General features: G+C 36.8%; 1 protein-coding gene across 10 annotated transcripts in view; it reads left to right on the top strand.

The window, feature by feature from the left end:
- The window catches only part of fnbp1b (formin binding protein 1b), a 209,427-nt gene that overhangs the window by 153,965 nt on the left and 37,613 nt on the right, over nt 1–17,849 (top strand). For 2 of the 10 annotated variants that reach the window (XM_087998315.1, XM_087998314.1), the window contains one exon: nt 4,511–4,594. The exons of the other annotated variants lie outside the window; for them this stretch is intronic. In XM_087998315.1, the coding sequence (XP_087854441.1) occupies nt 4,511–4,594 (84 nt within the window). The remainder of the gene's footprint in view (nt 1–4,510; nt 4,595–17,849) is intronic. 10 annotated transcript variants of the gene reach the window in all.

Here is a 17,849-nt window from a genome sequence, read left to right on the forward strand (position 1 = left end):
ATGAATGAGAAATGTATTGAAAGCTTAAGTTGCATTTCATGTTGCTTCCACAAGGAAGTTTAGGACAAAACAAATGCAAATGTTTACTTACTGGTTTTGGTTTCAGCAAATTTAATTGCCTTTGTATTATGTGGAAAAAGCTTTCATTACATGGATAATGAACTATTTTAAAAATATAAGTTAACAAGACGTTCTAATAATAGCAAGGTCACAAGTTTGACACAGTGGTGAACTTAATTGCATTACTTGGCCTCTTTTGACAGGTTTAGCATCTTGCAATTTATACTTGCAGAACCTTTGCTTACCAGAATGCTGAACATTGGATGATCAAAGTGATTTTAAAAACAATATTTTATTCATATTCAGTACTTGAAAAACAAAGTTTGGATTTTTGTTAATTCCTTATTATGCAGCTTTCAAGTTACATTTTGACAATATCAGAAATTAATTGTTTAAAAATTGTCTGCTTAGTTTTATTTATCACCTAGTGTGAAAATTGCTGTTTCACTACCATTCTGAAAGTTCAATTCTTTGTACTTTATACTGTCACTAAGACAAACAAAGAATCAGATTTGCAAACTTCATATTTTTCTATTACATCACGAACTTAAGTCTGGCAAAGTGATGTCTTCTAATTTATCTACATCACAATCAGCAGACTGATTCAGTATTCAATTTCAATATTGTCACAAACTCTCTCAATGTCCATTTGTTACATAACACAGGAGCACAGCACAAATAAGGAGTGTGTAGCCAATAAAATGGAGGAGTTCATTGTAAGTAACTTATGAAAAGAATTCATCCTCTTGTGACCCATTTGTACTGAGCAAATTTAGAACACATTCAAAGGTGGTTGGCTTGGATTTGAAATAAACACAAATGTACAGCATGTATGCTGAAATATAGCCAGTAACCCAATTATGATTGAATTTCACTTTATGTGGAGAGGATTGAATTCATTTTTAAAAATCAACCATGTTCCTGTTCATAGAGATGCATTTAAAGCTCTGAAATCTCTTTCTAGCTAGTCATATTATTTGGTGGATCTATTTAGCTAACAAGTCCTTTTTGAGTAGGAAAATACGTAAATAATTTACACCTCATAGCAAAAATCATTGGAAAAATAAAACAAAATTGGTGGGATCTCATATCTTTCACCACCTCAGAAAATATAGAGCTCCAAGAAGTAGCAGGTGTTGCTGAATGGTGCACTTCTTTCATTCATAATGTCAGTATATTTTCCAAGACCCCTTTAATTGTCATTTGTGTTTTTACAAGAACAATGGTATAAAAATTGTGCATGACTTTAACTGTACAAAACATCCTGGGTGTCTACCTTTTTAGAAATAAAGGGAATTTGAGAATTAATTGAGAATAGCTAAATTTAATTGACAGTTAATGGACACTGTTGACTAAAATGGTCACTTCTTTGACATTTGTGTCCTAAGCTACCTTTCAATCACTAGTGTTTTGAATGTACAAACTTTTATATGCCTGGTGTATCTGAATGGAAACAAATGTCTGGAATTTTCTTTGTATGAAAACTGAATAATATGTTCTTATTTATTTTTATTTTATTTATTTTGCATTTTCTTTGATTTTATATATTCTATATAGCATTCCAAAATGGGTTCAAAACAGACATTTTCAGTACATTTGGTTAGTGCTTTTCATAATGTCCACTATATCTAGCCTGTAAAGAACATAAAAGTGAAAACTAAGAATTCAAGATACATTTCCTCAATCAAGGGTCTGCACAGTATTTTGAAAAGTACTGCAAAATTTCTTTATCAGAAAATCCACCAGTGTATTTCAAAATTGCAAATAATGATGGTGTACAGTTGCCATTACTTTCAGATAGTACACGATAGCAAAATTAAGGGTTAACCAAGATAAAGTAGTCCGCTATGTAGCACAATGCAGCAAAAATGCAGCAAAAAAGCTTAGTATAATTACAAAGTCTTCAGAGTCATGCAGAAATCAATAGGTCATTATACCTGAATTCCATCCTGAATACTCTGATGTGGATAGTGCAAATGATTGTAAGTGTAATATCATATTGGAAATTTGAATTGAACGAATTGATAGTTGTAGTTGATTAATCCCTATAAAAATAGTACAATTGAAATTGACAAGTCAAAAGTCCTTCTACAGATTCAAGTCTTCTGGCAAGAACCAAGTCAAAGAACAAACCGTATTAGTGAAATAAGAAATACCGAGGATAAATGTGCTCTTGTAAATTATCTTAAGACATTAGCAAAGTGGAGAATGCCAATCTAACTGCACTACTAGTTGACCTATCAGCTAAAGGTGTTCTTGAACCTAAATCAATTTGCCGTACTAAATATGTTGTAATATCATCCAAAGATTTTAACCTTCTACTTGTATGTATGTATCTTCCAAACTCTTAAATTCTTGTACAAACAGTGAAATATGTATTTCTAAAGCAGGGAGTATAGGAATAATTGTCTCCTCTTCTTGTATTCCAGAATTGATCAGTTAATCAAATTTGCAATTGGACCAAGTAACATGGATTATATAGAAATTCTGCATGCCACTAGACATTATAGTAGAGTCTTAGTAACATCAGACCTGTGAAACATTTAGATTAGATTAGATTACTTAGTGTGGAAACAGGCCCTTCGGCCCAACAAGTCCACACTGACCCGCCGAAGCGTAACCCACCCAGACCCATTCTCCTAACACTACGGGCAATTTAGCATGGCCAATTCACCTAACCTGCACATTTTTGGATTGTGGGAGGAAACCGGAGCACCCTGAGGAAACCCACGCAGACACGGGAAGAATGTGCAAACTCCACACAGAGAGTCACCTGAGGCGGGAATTGAACCCGGGTCTCTGGCGCTGTGAGGCAGCAGTGCTAACCACTGTGCCACCATGCCGCCCACGGTGGTCAAATGGATCTGAACTTTATTCTGCATTTCTTGTACAGGAAACTATTTTGCCTATGTAATAAGCTTTGTGTATTGATAGCAATTCACAGAACTACAGAATTGTTACAGTGCAGAAGGAGCCCTTTAGCATTTCACTTATTGGCATTCTGCTGGTCTGTACCAGTAATCCTGCACATTATTCCTTTTCAAATAGCAGTCTAATTCCCTCTTGAATGGCTTGATTGAACTTGCCTCCCCCACACTCTCAGGACATGCATTCCAGACTTCAACCACTCACAGATTGAAAATGATTTTTCTTGTATTGTTTTTGCTTTTACCAGTTATTTCAAACCAGAGATTTCTTATTCTCAATCCTTTTATAAGTGGGAACAATTTCTCCCTATCCACTCAGTCCAGACTTCTTACAATTTTGAATACCTCTATCAAATATTCTGTTCTCTTCTAAGAAAAAGTCATTTCACCAATCTATTGTCATAACTGGATTTCCTCATCCCTAAAATCATTCTTGTAGATACTTTCTGTACTCTCTCCAACGTTTGTGCTTCCTTCCCATTCATACTCTCAGCACCAGACATAATAAATCAGCTGAGGCTGAAATATTGTCTTGTGCAAGCTCAACATAGCCTCTTTGCTTTATAGACTGTGCCCCTAATAATAAAGCCAAAGATACTGTATACTTTATCAGTTGTCCTGTCACCTTTACTATTTTCAGGACATTGTACTACTTAGGGCCTCCTGCTCCTGCACTCCCTTTCGAGTTGTTGTATTTATTGTATATTGTGTCTCTATTTCATCCTATCTAAATGTATCACTTCACATTTCTCCGCATTAAATTTCATCTGCCACCTATCTGCCCCTTCCACAAATTTGTGTCCCTTTGACAATCTACACAAACCTCCTCACAGTGTATAATGCTTCCAAATTTTATGTCCATAAATATTGAAATTATACCTGTGACACTAATGTCTCAGCCATGAACAAGCAACGATCCCAACATTGACCCCTGGAGAACTCCACACAAACCTTTTATTAGCCCAAAAATTATTGTTAACCACAACTGTTTCCTGGAGCTCAGTTAATTGATGTAAAATGTTCTGAGTAGTTTTGGCTGATAAAACATCAAGAAGGTTTTTTTCAATAAGATGCTTATTCAACTAGGGAAATTGCTGCACAAATATTTGGTTTGAAATGTTTACAGATTCAAATTCTGCTGTACATCTTATACAAGCCATCAATGGATGAATAGCCTTCTATTACACTGGACTAAATGTAAAATACTAAATTATTATCTGTCCTGTAGTTTAATTGGAAGATTAAGATGTTTTTCATTTCCATGTTTTCCTTTCACATTCAAAAGGAAAGGAGAATGAAAAATGAAACTCATCTTTTGATTCTGATTTCTCCAAAATTAGATAAATTTAGACTATAGAACATTCCCATGACATGAGCAGAAGCTGTAAAGACGCCATCCTTGATTGAGGAACTCCTGTATTTAAGGACTGCCCTGTACTTTTTTGAATGTAGCAGGTAAAAGCTAGTTTTGAATTGCTGGCTCTTAACATAGATGTGTTCTTTCCCACAAACGTGCACCTCAGACTCGATCTTTCTATTTTCACAAAGAGCTGATGAAGAGGACATTAGGGAAACCTACTTATGCCTATGAGGCGAGAGAGTTTGTTGTAAGTCTATGTATGGTGACTTGCCATACACCCACCCACAGTTACTAGCCCCACTTACACAAGGAATTAATCATATATTGATCTCTTTTCACATTATTAGAAATACATTTAATTACAAATTTTCAAAATACATTCTGCATATTCAATGTTATGTTACAATGAAATGTAAAATGGCATAATTTAAAATCTGTTCAGTTACTAAAGCTTCTATAGTGCACTGGTTATAATACAGAAAGCATCAGGAATTATACCACTAAATCAAATCAGAAACCTGACATGGAGAAAGGTGTTTAGCTCTATTGAGCACTACTATATCATAATTGGTCTAATTTTATTTGTTGAAAACAATTTTGGTGCAAGTTTAATTTTGTTTATTGTTAAAAAAGTTAATGGACTAAAATATTATATTCTGGATATGCTTTTGAGTTAAGGTAAAATGTTTACATTTTTCTAAGTAGATATTTCTCAGCAATTGAAACTGCTTGTGTAACGGAGTATTAATTTAAGTCATTGAAGTATTACTAAAATTTGAAAATCTAATTAGCTAACAATCTCATCTGTTGGTCAGTTTAAGGTATCATGCTAAAATTGCTTCATTTTGATATCATACATTGGAAGGTTATTAGTAGCCCTGTGCCCATAAGAGTTTATGTCTCTGATCTTTCCCAAATTTAGTTCTTGTTTTGTAGAGGCCAAGTGCTTTCACACAGAAAAACAAAACTTCAGAGGAATTGCTGTCTTGTCAGAAACTAATCTCAAAAATATTTTTTTTGAAATTCACTCACGGGAAATGGGCATTTCTGCCTTGGCCATCATTTATTGCCTATCCCTAATTGTCCAGAGGGCAGTTTAAGAGTCAACCGTATTGCTGTTGACCTGGATTCACATGTAGGCCAGACCAGGTGAGGATGATATATTTCCTTCCCTTAGACATTCGTGAACGATATAATTTTTCCAACAATCGACATGATTTAATGGTCGTCATTAGACCCTTAATTCCAGATTCTTCAAATTCTGAATTCACATTCCACCATCTGCCATGGTGGGATTTGAACCCAGGTGTCCAGAACATTAGCTGAGTTTCTGGATTAACAGTCTAGCAATCTAACAGTCTAGATAATTGCCTCCCCTAATATACAAATATTAGGAATGACTATCTCCTCTGATCAGGTTAACATGTGGAAACACAACAAAGAAAACTGAACAAACTAACTCAAAAATATGTTTCTTTATATGAGATTTGATTGTTGCCGAAACAGTGTCAACCATTAGAACTGTCCATCTTAAATCAGACTGTAGTAAACTCTTTTGAACATATTGTTGATGCATATCAGCTAGAGCAAAAGCAACAACTTGTATTTAAATAGTACTTTTTGAATGTAATAAAACATCCAATCTCTATGACACCAACAAAGTTTTACAATTCCATGAACTATCATGACAGATGACCAAAAGCTTAGTTGGAATAGATTTTATAGAACAATTTAAAGGAGAAAAGAGAGGTGGAAAGGTTAAGGGAGGAAAATCCAGAGTTTATGGTCTCAAAAATTTAAGGCTTTGCCATTAATTTTATAAAGCAATTAAAATCAGGAATGCTGAAAAGGCCAGAATTAAATTTAATTTCTTCTGGGTTACGAGGCCAAATAGGATTATAAATATAGGCAGCTATGGAGGGCTTTGAAAATGAGGATGTGAAATTTAATTTTGAGGCATTGCTTCATTGGCAGCTAGAGTAGGTTAAATGAGAGCTGACTAGGTCTTGAAAAGGTTAGGACCCAGTAGCAGGAATTTTGGATGATGGCAAGTTTAAAAAGGATACATGAAAATTGGGAGTCTGATTGGAGTGTATTGAAATATTCAAGTTAAGAAAATGCAAAGGCATGAATGAGGATTTCAGCAGATGAGCTAAAGCAGGGACAAACCAAAGCAGTGTTCATAAGGTAGAAATTGAAATTATAAGTGGCACAGATTCACTGCCTGGGAAGGTAGTTGAAGTGGATAACCTACCTTTTGAAAAGTACTTGAATGTAAACCTGAAATGTCATATCATTCAAGGCTGCGGCATGAGTTTTTAGCAGTACAGACTCAATAGGCCAAAGGACCTCTCCTGTACTGGATGATTCTTCATAGTCTGATTGAAAGCTTATCTTAGAAATGAAAATAACATAAAGATTGTAAACAGTCTAGTTCAGAGAGTTTCTAGGTGGAAAGCCGGTGTTAGTAGCGATGGAACAGTGTTTGATGTGAGGACTGCAGATGTTAGCTTGATTTTCTCATTGAATTGAATAAAATTTCTGTTCAGTCGGTACTGGATAGTTTGTTAATTTAAAGATAGGGAGGGGTCAAGAGATGGGGTGATGAGGTAGACCTCAGTGTTATCAGCATACATATAGAGCTACCATGTGTTTTTGGATGAAATCACTGAGGACTGAATCCAGGTAATAAATTGGAAGAGACCCAGAATAGGTGTGGGTGTGTGTGGGTGTGGTGAGTGAGAGAATGTCAGAGATAATCATGCAGAAGTAGGAATAGAAATCATTGTAGGTAATCCTGTTGTTACATTTCAGTAAGTAAGATTTGTACTAGGCAGATGCAGTTCCACCCAGCTGGATAATAGTACAGTGGCATTGAGCAAGGACATGTCAAAGTCTGCAGCCAGGACAAGGGATACTTTCCTTTTATCACATTCACAATAGAATGATCTGTGATTCTTCAAGGCTATAGTTTTGCATGGATGATTGGCACAGGCTGAGTGAGGGACAGGTTTTTTTTGTGGTTTGTAATTTATTAGGTCTTTCTGTGGTTTATCGGTTGAAGAAAGTTTGTAAAACAAAATACGTTCACATTTAAGTAAGGGCAGCTGAGATCAGCCAAGTAGAATGTGTCCTGTCGTATATGGGAAGTCATGGACTTGACTGACATCCTAGATGACCACGTGTACAGGAAATGTTACCAACTGCAGAAACTTGAGTTCAGTGTCTCAGAGCTCGAGCAGTGGCTGGAGACACAGTGGCATATCTGGGTGTTATATGGATAAGTCATGTTGCTACTGCATAGCAGTGTAAAATAGCTAGCTTCCCCTGTTGCGTAAACTTCTGAAAACGTTTGAGCTATGAGTTTGGAAGATCATGTTACAGCTGTTTAGGAGTTGACATCTTCCTTCCCACTCTACATTCCTCTTTCCCCATTGTCCCCTGGAAAATTGTAAAGTTTGGGTTCCCTTTAAGAGGGAGGCTGTACAGGATATTGGTGAGAATACTGCAAATATAGTAGCCATTCTATAGAAAGGATGTTGTTAAACTTGAAAAGATGCAAAAAAGATTTACAAAGATGCTCCTGGGACTGGAGGGTTTGAGTTATAGAGGCTGAATAGGTTGGGGCTTTTCTTCTGGAGTGTCCGAGGCTGACAGGTGACCTATAGATGTTTATAAAATCGAGGAGTATAGATAGGATGAGTAGCCAAGGTCGTTTCGTATGGTTTGGGGAGTCCAAAACTAGAGGGCATAGGTTTAAGGTAAAAGGAGAAAAATTTATAAAGGACCTGAGGGATAACTTCTTCATGCAGAGGGTGGTGCATGTATGGAATGAGCTGTCAGAGGAAGTGGTAGAGGTGAGTACAATTACAACATCTAAAAGGCATCTGGATGGCTATTTGAATAGGAAGGGTTTAGAGGGATATGGGCCAAACACTGGCAAATAGGACTAGGTCAGATTGGGATGTCTAGTTGACACAGACGAGTTGGACAAAAGGGTTCATTTCTATGCTGTATGACTCTATATAGCATGTTTAGAGAGATGGTCACACTGCAGCTCAAGGGACTAAAGGAATTAAGGAAATGGGTGACCACTAGATAGTTGAAGTGAATCAGGCAGATAGTGCAGCAGTTCCATGGAGTCCCACTGACAAATTGATTTTTCCATTTTGTAAACTGTGGTCACTGATTCTTTGAGGAAATGTAGACAGAGCCAAGCTGTGGTACCACATGTGGGCTGACTGTACAGGAAGAGATGAAGGAAAAAACAGGAGCAACACTGATTGGGGATTAGTTAGGAGACTAGATAAGTGTTTCTATAGCCACAGACTTGATTCCAGGATGATGTGTTGCCTCACTGGTGTCAAGGTTAGGAATGTCACTGGCTGCAGGGCATCCTGAAGAGGAAGGGTAATAAGACACAGATTATGGTGCACATTGGTAGATATGGGTAGAATGAGGGATGAGGTCTTCAAGAACTTGGGGAGGTAGGCAGTAGACAAAAGAGCAGGATTTTAAATGTTGTAATCTTTGGATTACTTCTGGTGCTATGTACTATTGAGTATAGAAAAAGGAAAATATGGCAGATGGATGCATGGCTCAACAGTTGGTGCAGAAGGGAGGGTCTCAGATTCCTAGATCACTGAGACTATTTCTGAGGAAGCTGAGACATCTATAAGTGGACTCTCTTCATCTTAACCAGAATGGGATCAACACTACCGGTGGCTTTGTTACTGCTGTTGGAAGGAGCTTAAACTAATTTAGCTGGGGGAGTGTACACACCATACTTTAGAAAAGGAACCAAGCAGAGGGAGTTCAATCGTATTGAGTTTTTAGAGAATAAGTAAAGCTAGATGGCCCCTACTTTAATGCTAGGAATATTTTAGGTAACACAGATGAGTCAAGGGTTAGGGTTGTCATGTAGAATTGACATGTTGTAATCACAGATGTGGTTGAGGAAGGGTCAGGACTAACAACTAATCATTCTGGGTGTACGATCATCATGCAGGACAGAGCAGGGTATGAAAGAGGAGGTAGTGTCACATTAATTTAAGTAATAATTGCAATAATAAAGGACACTATCTTGGAAAGGCCTTCAAATGAAATGTTATTGGTAGAGCTTAATAATAAGAAAACGGCAGCCACGCTGCTGGGAGTGAATTTTAGACCAAGAGGAGCAGCTAATCAGCAAGATATGTAAAAACAATTAGAGCAATTGTGTTACAAGATTTTAACTTCTCCAACATGAAATGGGATGGTAATAGTTTAAAGGTTTTACAGGGGGCAGATTTCTTGCAGTGCACTCAGGAGAGCTTCTGAAACCAACATGTATAATGTTCAACAAGGGATGGTGTAGTGCTGAAACTAATTCTGGGGATTGAAGCCAGACAAGTGTTTGAGGCGGCAATAGGAGAGCATTTTAGTAACAGTGACCACAACACTCTATTTTAAGTTTATTTATTGTGGTAAAGGAAAAGGGTCTGCAAAAACTAGTTTGGGATTTTATTAAATAAGGCAAGACCTGACCAAAGTATACTGGAAATAGCTACTTCTCAGTAAATCTACTGCAGAGCAGTAGAGAGGGGATCATTCAAAATAGAATTTGGTGAGAGGAGAGGGACATTGTGTTCCCTTTAGGGTGAAACTTAGAAGCAACCAGTTCAGAGAACCTGGAATGTCTTGGAATATTCAGTATTGGATAAGAAGGAAAAGTGGCATTTAATCGATACAAAAGGAATAAATCAATTGTGGCCTCTGTCGAATATGGGCAGTGCAGGAAAACTTAAAGTATTAGAGCAAAGAGGGGGCAGAAAAACACACTGACAGGTAAGATTAGAGGAAATTCCATAGTATTCTATAACAACATCAAGAGGAAGAGGATAATGAGGAAAAGATTAGGGACCAAGTTTTGTGGCGGGGGAGAGGGAGGAACTCTGTGCATGTAGCCGGAGGACATTGTTAGGATGTTAGATGATTACTTCACATCAGAGGAGGAGGCTGTAGGCACCGAATTCAGAAATAGGGATTGAGTTCTTGAACAGTTTGACGTAGGGTGTGAGCAGGTATTGGACATTTTGACTGAGAACTAAGATTGACTGTTGCAGCTGCATCTCATGCTGACAATGACCCATCCAATAGGTACTCTCTTCTTGTGCTGTGTAAAATGGTGTCCCGTTTTCTGTTTCCTAGTCCTTACAAAAAGCTTAAATTTTATCTAATTTCAGCAATGTTTTAGTACTAACTTAACCACTATTTGATATTAATTCTGTCACTGCATCAGTTGTTGATTATGAAGGAAAATTGGAGCAGTTGCTACCCTTTTGCCCTCTTGTCAAGGCACATAACGGCACCTAATAATGCATGTTTCCTTTAGGAAGGACTGCTAATGCACATAGAGTCATAGAGATGTACAGCATGGAAACAGACCCTTCGGTCCAACCCGCCCATGCCAACCAGATATCCCAACCCAATCTAGTCCCACCTGCCAGCACCCGGCCCATATCACTCCAAACCCTTCCTATTCATGTACCCATCCAAATGTCTCTTAAATGGTGGAATTGTACCAGCCTCCACCACTTCTTCTGGCAGCTCATTGAATAAACCATTACCCCCTACATTTTCCAAAACAGCATACCTGTTTGAAATGGGTATATCCACAAAAGACTCCTGCCCTAGCTGCCTACCTCTCTTGTCTTTCCTGGAGTTAACCCATCTATGTGACTGCATCTGAGACTCCACCCCCCCCTCCCCCACACTCCCCCCTTCCCCACACTCCCCCCTTCCTATAACTGCCATCCATCACATACTGTTGCTGTTGCAAATTCCTCATCGCTTCTAACTGTCTCTCCAACCAATCCATTCGATCTGATAAGATTCTAATCCAACAGCATTTATGGCAGATATAATCCACAGTAACCCTTAAATTCTCTTTAAACTCCCACATCTGACAAGAAGTACAAATCACTGTACTAAAGGCCATTTTTGCTCCTTCACAATCTACAGACCCAGAAAATAACACCGTCTTATTCCTCTACAAAACACTGCCCCAGGTTAAATTAATAGTTAAGGCTTATATTTTAAGTCTAATCAAGAGACATATCTCCAAAAACATATTATCAAGAAAGAACCCACTCTACTCACTACTGCAGATTCTCTGTCAGCCACACTTAAAACAACGATTAACTTAGTTGATTCTATGTTGTGAACTGGTTCCTCCAAGATTAGTTGTGACGCTCTCTTATGTCCAGCGATACATGAATTCAAAACAGCAAAGGCAGTAACTGTGCAGGTTCTTTCTCTCTCTCTCTCTGTCCTGCAATGACCTCATCATGTGCTTCCTTTGTCTGTTCTTCTCCCTTTTAAAACTGCTGTTGTTTTGACTTTTTTTTCCAAAGTTCTAAAACAATAGCATATGAAACAGTTATTGCTGCTCCTTGAATTCGAGGAAATCACCTCCAGCACCTAAAATACCTCAAAAAAAAAAGCAGCTGTTACAGCCAGAAATTTTTCCCGTCCTCCATCTTGGATTACCCAGAATCCATGTTCATCAACAAAGGAAAGTCACTTTACATACCTTCGAAAATAAATTCAGGTAGATGAAGGAACATGGGTCCTCAGCTGCAAAAAAGTGGGTATATAGGAATGATGTGCAGAGGTCAAAAACAAGAATGTCAAATTAGGTAAACATACAGCACAGAACAAGTGAGTTGTACATCCTGCCTTCATCTAATGCAATTAATATACTCTTCAATTCCTTTTTCTGATTTGCAGTTATCTGGCTTTCCAGTACATATGATATTCACTTCTGCAACTCCATATGATACATTCTCTATCCTATTCTCTGGATAAAAAGGTTTCTTCTAAGTTTCTTATTGAATTTAATAGCTATAGAGTCATAGACCTCGAAAGCACATAAAAGGGCCCTTCGGACCATTGAGTCAACACTGGTTAGAAACAACCACCTAATTATTCTAAATTATAGCTATTGTATACTTAGGACCTTTGTTTTGTACTCACCCCACTAATGGAAACATATCTGACTACCCAGTCAAACCTCTTCATGGTTTTGAAGATCCTGACTTGGTCAAGCACAACTCCTTTCTGTGGATCAGAACACTTGATTGTATGTTAAACAGAATAATTGTTACAATTTGGAGACAACTTACGTTTCTAAAATCTATTCCCTGCTCCCAAATCCAAACTCCCCAAACATTTGTCCTGCTGTTTAAAAATGCTTAAGGTGTGCTTGTGCAAGTACTTACTTTGTGTTTTGCTGAGGAAAAGTTACCATTACACTGCATAGTTTGTCCTAGGGTAATTTTAATATTGACGAGTATTAGCATGATTAATTAAAAGATTTGGATTTTAATTTGGGCTGTGGCACGAAAGGAGACATAATCCAAGTAGTTAATTGATTAGTGAAGAGTAGGGTTATTGTAAAGGCTGATCAGAGCATTCCTTGTGGTAGGTTTACCATATACCTGGAATATTATGCTTGTAAATAAAACCTACAAACCCAAAAACCAGGAAGCAACAGTACAGTACTAAAGACACAGTTTTGTTGTTAATTATTTCAGAGCTGACGATAAACGCAGAGATGCCTGCCTTCTTTGGTATCACCAGAACACCAGCTGTTAACCTAATCATTATGCTAATAGACAAATCTTTCATAAGATATAAAACAAAAAGGCTAAAGTTGCAGCACACAACAAAAATGCATCATGAGAATATTGTACCTTTTAAAGAAGAGATCATTATACCTAAACCTTATATTTTGAAATACAAATTTAATTCTAGCTCTGCCATGTACGGTTTATTGTAATGAGGTTAACTTATTTGTGTAAGTGGGGTTACTGACTAGAATTCACAATAACACATGGACTTGCTGCTTCATTGTTATGTGTTATTGCATCTCGTGGCTCTAAACCCCATCATAATTATCCATAGAGTAGTTGCTTGCTAATGCTATATTGAGAAGCATATGCAGGCTGAATACAATGAATCATAAGGTTGTGATTTTGTGTTTCTCATTGTTGGTTTTTAAAACTGTGATGTCGTTTTTGCCAAGAAGATAAACTATTTAAAGAAAACCTAAATCAGTGTTGTACTAAATTAATGTTCCCAAGTAATGGTTCTCATTAGCATGCTTTCATAGGAATAGAAGTACTTTAATGAAAATTTCCATATTTCCAAAATATTTCAACATTCTGGCAGTGTAACATGCTATAATATGATAGGCCATGATCTCATCTCTTTGAATATCTGTGTGTTTGAAATCTCCATCTCAGCCATGATAAATTTGTGCTATCGAATAGCGGACACTCATTTTTTCAGGCAAGATGGAAAATAGACAAGTCATTTTGGAACTCTGGTACAAATGTACAGCCGGGAGTCGGTGACTGCATGCTGTGTACTAGGAAAAAGGAGCATCCACAGTGGGAGAAAATAATCAAGTCACTTTTTTCTTTTAATTTTAAAAAAATGTAATTTTAAAACCATAATAAATTTTAGACAGTTAATGTAGAAAAAGGAGAAACTAGCAGATCTCTACTCTGGAAATAAGATTGTAATTTCCTCATCTTCGCAAGGCATTGATTCCTTATAGGTTCACAATTATTCCTCTGTTTTTCACCCAACTGAACATTGAGTCCTAATTGTGAGATGCAGAATCAAAAACACCTGCTTGCTTCTATATAGTGCTTTAATGCACTCCCTTTAATGTAGTAGAATGTTCACGACGTTTCACAAAAACAAGTATCATATAAGGAGATTTCAGGACAGTGATAGCATACTGTTCTATTTTGGAGCTCAGCACTGTTGAGCCTACTTCTACCCTCAACCTTTAGAAACAAATACTTATCAAACAGTGGTGCATAATTTGAACATAACATCCACCTTAACTGAACTGCACTGAGGCTAATTGTAGTATACATTACTGCCCCAGGTGAAGTTAACTAGTACAAATCACCTTTAATCTCTCATTTGGTTTTCCAGTTTGACTTTTTTTAATTCTGAAGGCTTTTGAATGAAAATTTTGAATCTTCAATTCCCAGTAAATAATATTTAATATAAGCATGCCAATTGAATAACGTACCACTGCAAAAATAACAAAATTGAAAAAACAGATGTGCATTTGAAGCTACTGCTGGCTTTTGAAATGGGATATTTAATGTATTTCAACAGTCGAGCACATGCTCCCAAAGAGTTAAAGAAAGATTAATCACAATTTTTCTCACAATTGTTATCCAAAGACCCCAAATGGTAAGTATATATGTGCAGCTGTTAAAAATAGCTGTAAAGTCTGTGATGTCAGCTATATGCTTGATAACATAACTCAAAGGTTAAAAAACAGTGATACTTGCAAATGGTTGCACTGGACCTCGATTTTGAAGGATGCAAGATGAGTCAGATCAGTATGTTGCACGAACAAGATTTATGGTATTTTTTTCCTCTGGGACACTGCAACTCACTGCTTTTTAGGTGCAAAGTTAATACAAAATTTGTTTTGGCAATTACAGTAGCTGTTTATGGTTTTATTCCATACTGCAATAAAAATTTAGAACTAATTCTCAGTCTTATGAAAACACCAGGGGCTGCATTTTCAGTCTGCAGTCAAGACAGGCATGAGAATAACAACCTCACACTGTGCCAGATGTAGACCTCAATGAGATTTTCAAAGTGGCAGGCTCACTGTCCTCACCGAATGATACAAAGGCATTGACTCTGCAGAATCAATATGAGGCATTGACAAAGTGTCGTCCTTTCAGTGCCGATGCAGGCACAGTACAACTCAAGGTGGAAGTGCTGACTCAACATTCCAAACAATTTTTCAAATAAAATTACCCCAACCGGTCAGAACACACACACCCCACCTCAACCAGCTGGGGAGAGTGGCCTTATTACTTAAAATTGTTATCTGTCACTTATGTGCATAGTGCTATATCACTGCTGGTCTGGGTTGTTTGAAATTGACCCTAAGGCAAGTCTGCTTTGGTTGGCCAGAGGTGCGGAATTCCAAGTCCGCCTACTTTCTCATTGTCCCCATCAGATTTCAATAGTTCACTCCCTAATTTGAAAAATATATTGACGAGCAAGTATTTAGATGCTGTAGGTGTTCATCCAATACTACCTTGATAATGCCAGTGAAACGCTCTTCAAAAAAAAAGTGGGCCCCACTAATACGTGAGGCTGGAAATAAAGCACAATATGGATGGTTTTTTTCTGATGCATTAGCGTGGGAATAATTGACTTTGCCATTGTGTGCTTAAAATGGAAAGTTAATTTCATACCATGAATATACCACTCTTTGGAGAGCAACAAAAAATTCTTAGGGTATAAATTTACGTTGGTTGCGGAGTGGGGGGGGGGGGCGTGAGGGGAAAATACTGTTCATGAAGAAGTTTTGCCTGAAATCGCTGAGGTAGATTCCAAGAACTGTTTTGCTGTTGTGTTAGAGATAAGAATTTGGATCAGTATTTATGACCTGTAAACAGCTGAGCTAAACCAATGACAGTAGGGATCTTTTCCTCTTGCTGGCATTACCAGTTCAACATGTTACATAAATCTGCCTGCAGCCACATAAATGGAATAAGGTGAAGTATACAGCTACTTTTAAGAAGAGAAGAGGGCATTTCATGTAAATCAATATAATTCCAAACAGATTGCGATTGACTCCTCAGTTTGTATGAAGCCATTTTTGCTTCTGGGATATGTGTAAGTCATAGACATGATTCTTGAGAGGGCATAGCTAATTTCAGCTGTAGGGTTCCCTTTGATTTCTATGGAAAAAGAATGAAGTCATTTTTTATGAAAATGTTGAGATCATCCACAATGGGTCATGCCAGAAATCTGAAAAGTCCAGCCAACAATAAATTACAATCAGATTTAAGATGATGAATAGCACTTGTGAAGAGTAAGTGTTGAATGCAGCGAGCCCAAGTACTGTACCAAATAGATAAAATTGGGTATCGTAGGTTGCATAGAAGAAATTTGTTATTTTACCTACCCTTTTGGGAATTCATTCATTTCATAAGGATCCCTTCACTGCGCCTATTGAAGAATTGGAAAAATAGGTCAGTACTTTGATCTTCTAATCTGTAGTATATTGGACACCAATGCTGTTGCTATCTCTAAGCAGTGAATTAAGCACGTCTATCTACCCATGTTTTAAGTCGGGTAAGCTAAAGGAGAAATGTAGTGGAGTGAAAGGAAAATTGATGACAGCAAATACACATTTGATGATGTAATTTTTGAGAAGGCATGCTGATATGGATTCTGCGTTTGGGGCATTAATTCACAGCTCTGAATTTTGTAGCTGTAGTTAAAATAGTTTAGTTAATGAACTAACCTCTTCTTGAACAGCACTTATAAAACTTAAGATCACATCTAACTAACATTAGGATTGCGGCTAGTCTAGGTACTTTTTGTAAAAACCTTTTCTGAGGTAATGTATCAATATTACAATATTTTACAGTAATGTTAGCCATTGAGTCTTGCATAAAATAATTTATAATTTTAGTTTAAATATTTGAATAAAGTAAATTAAGTTTTGAATCCAGAATAAATACTTTGTGCTTAATGTGTCATTATCTAAAGCCAGAAGGATGTACACTGTAGAATAACATTTGTATTTATTTAGAATTTAGATATTTATGAAGATTTGTCATTCATTTTCCAATTAATTAATTAATTCCTAGAATAATGGGCATCACTGGCTTGGCTAGAATCTATTGCCTATCCCAAGTTACCTTGAATTCAGTTGAATTCTGTTTGTTTGATTTTGTTATGCATAGTTTTAATTTTATTTTTGGTTCTGTTTTAAATACCTGATAATTATTATTCTGACTTGATGTCACTTGAATTATCAACATACTAAGCCAGTTTGAAAAGCTAAAAATGATTTTATTCCGTTGAACTCAATTTAAGGATTGTCTATGTTTGATACAAAAAAAACTATTTTGGCATTTCAGTTTCCTATTTTTAGTTAATTCTTCTGTCCCCAAAGGAATAATTTCTTTTTCCATTTGAGAGTTTTTAAAGGCAATTTAACAGCATTTTTATAGCATTAGAGTTTAGTTTAACTAAATTTCGATTTTAAAATCCTGTTTTATTTTTTCCAGAGCACAAGATATGTAGTACATTAACTGTGAAGCTTTTCATGTTTGTGTTGTGCTAGTAGTTTGTCTGTTAGAAAAGCTTCTGTTACATCTTCATTGTTCTGGGCTAAGGTTCATAAGGTGGCCATTCTGTTATGTTATTGGAATGTAAATAACATGGTTTTGGCAGTAAGGTTTGTGACATGTAAAGCAATATTCTTGGTTGTACTTAATTATGATATGTTGGCTTTCACTATGAATCACTCACAATAAGGGCATGGGAAACACATGCCATTCAGCCCATCCAGCACTTATTCTTCAAATCTAAGTGTCTGTTTTTAAAACACTAATGTCTATAAGGTACAGTGAGGGGGTGGTGGGCAGGAAATACTTAAATTGTCCTTTGAT

This window comes from Chiloscyllium plagiosum, unplaced genomic scaffold (assembly GCF_037043375.1).
Source record: "Chiloscyllium plagiosum isolate Xiang-an unplaced genomic scaffold, Cpla_swu_hap1 HiC_scaffold_21, whole genome shotgun sequence".
Classification (NCBI taxonomy): Eukaryota; Metazoa; Chordata; class Chondrichthyes; order Orectolobiformes; family Hemiscylliidae; genus Chiloscyllium; species Chiloscyllium plagiosum.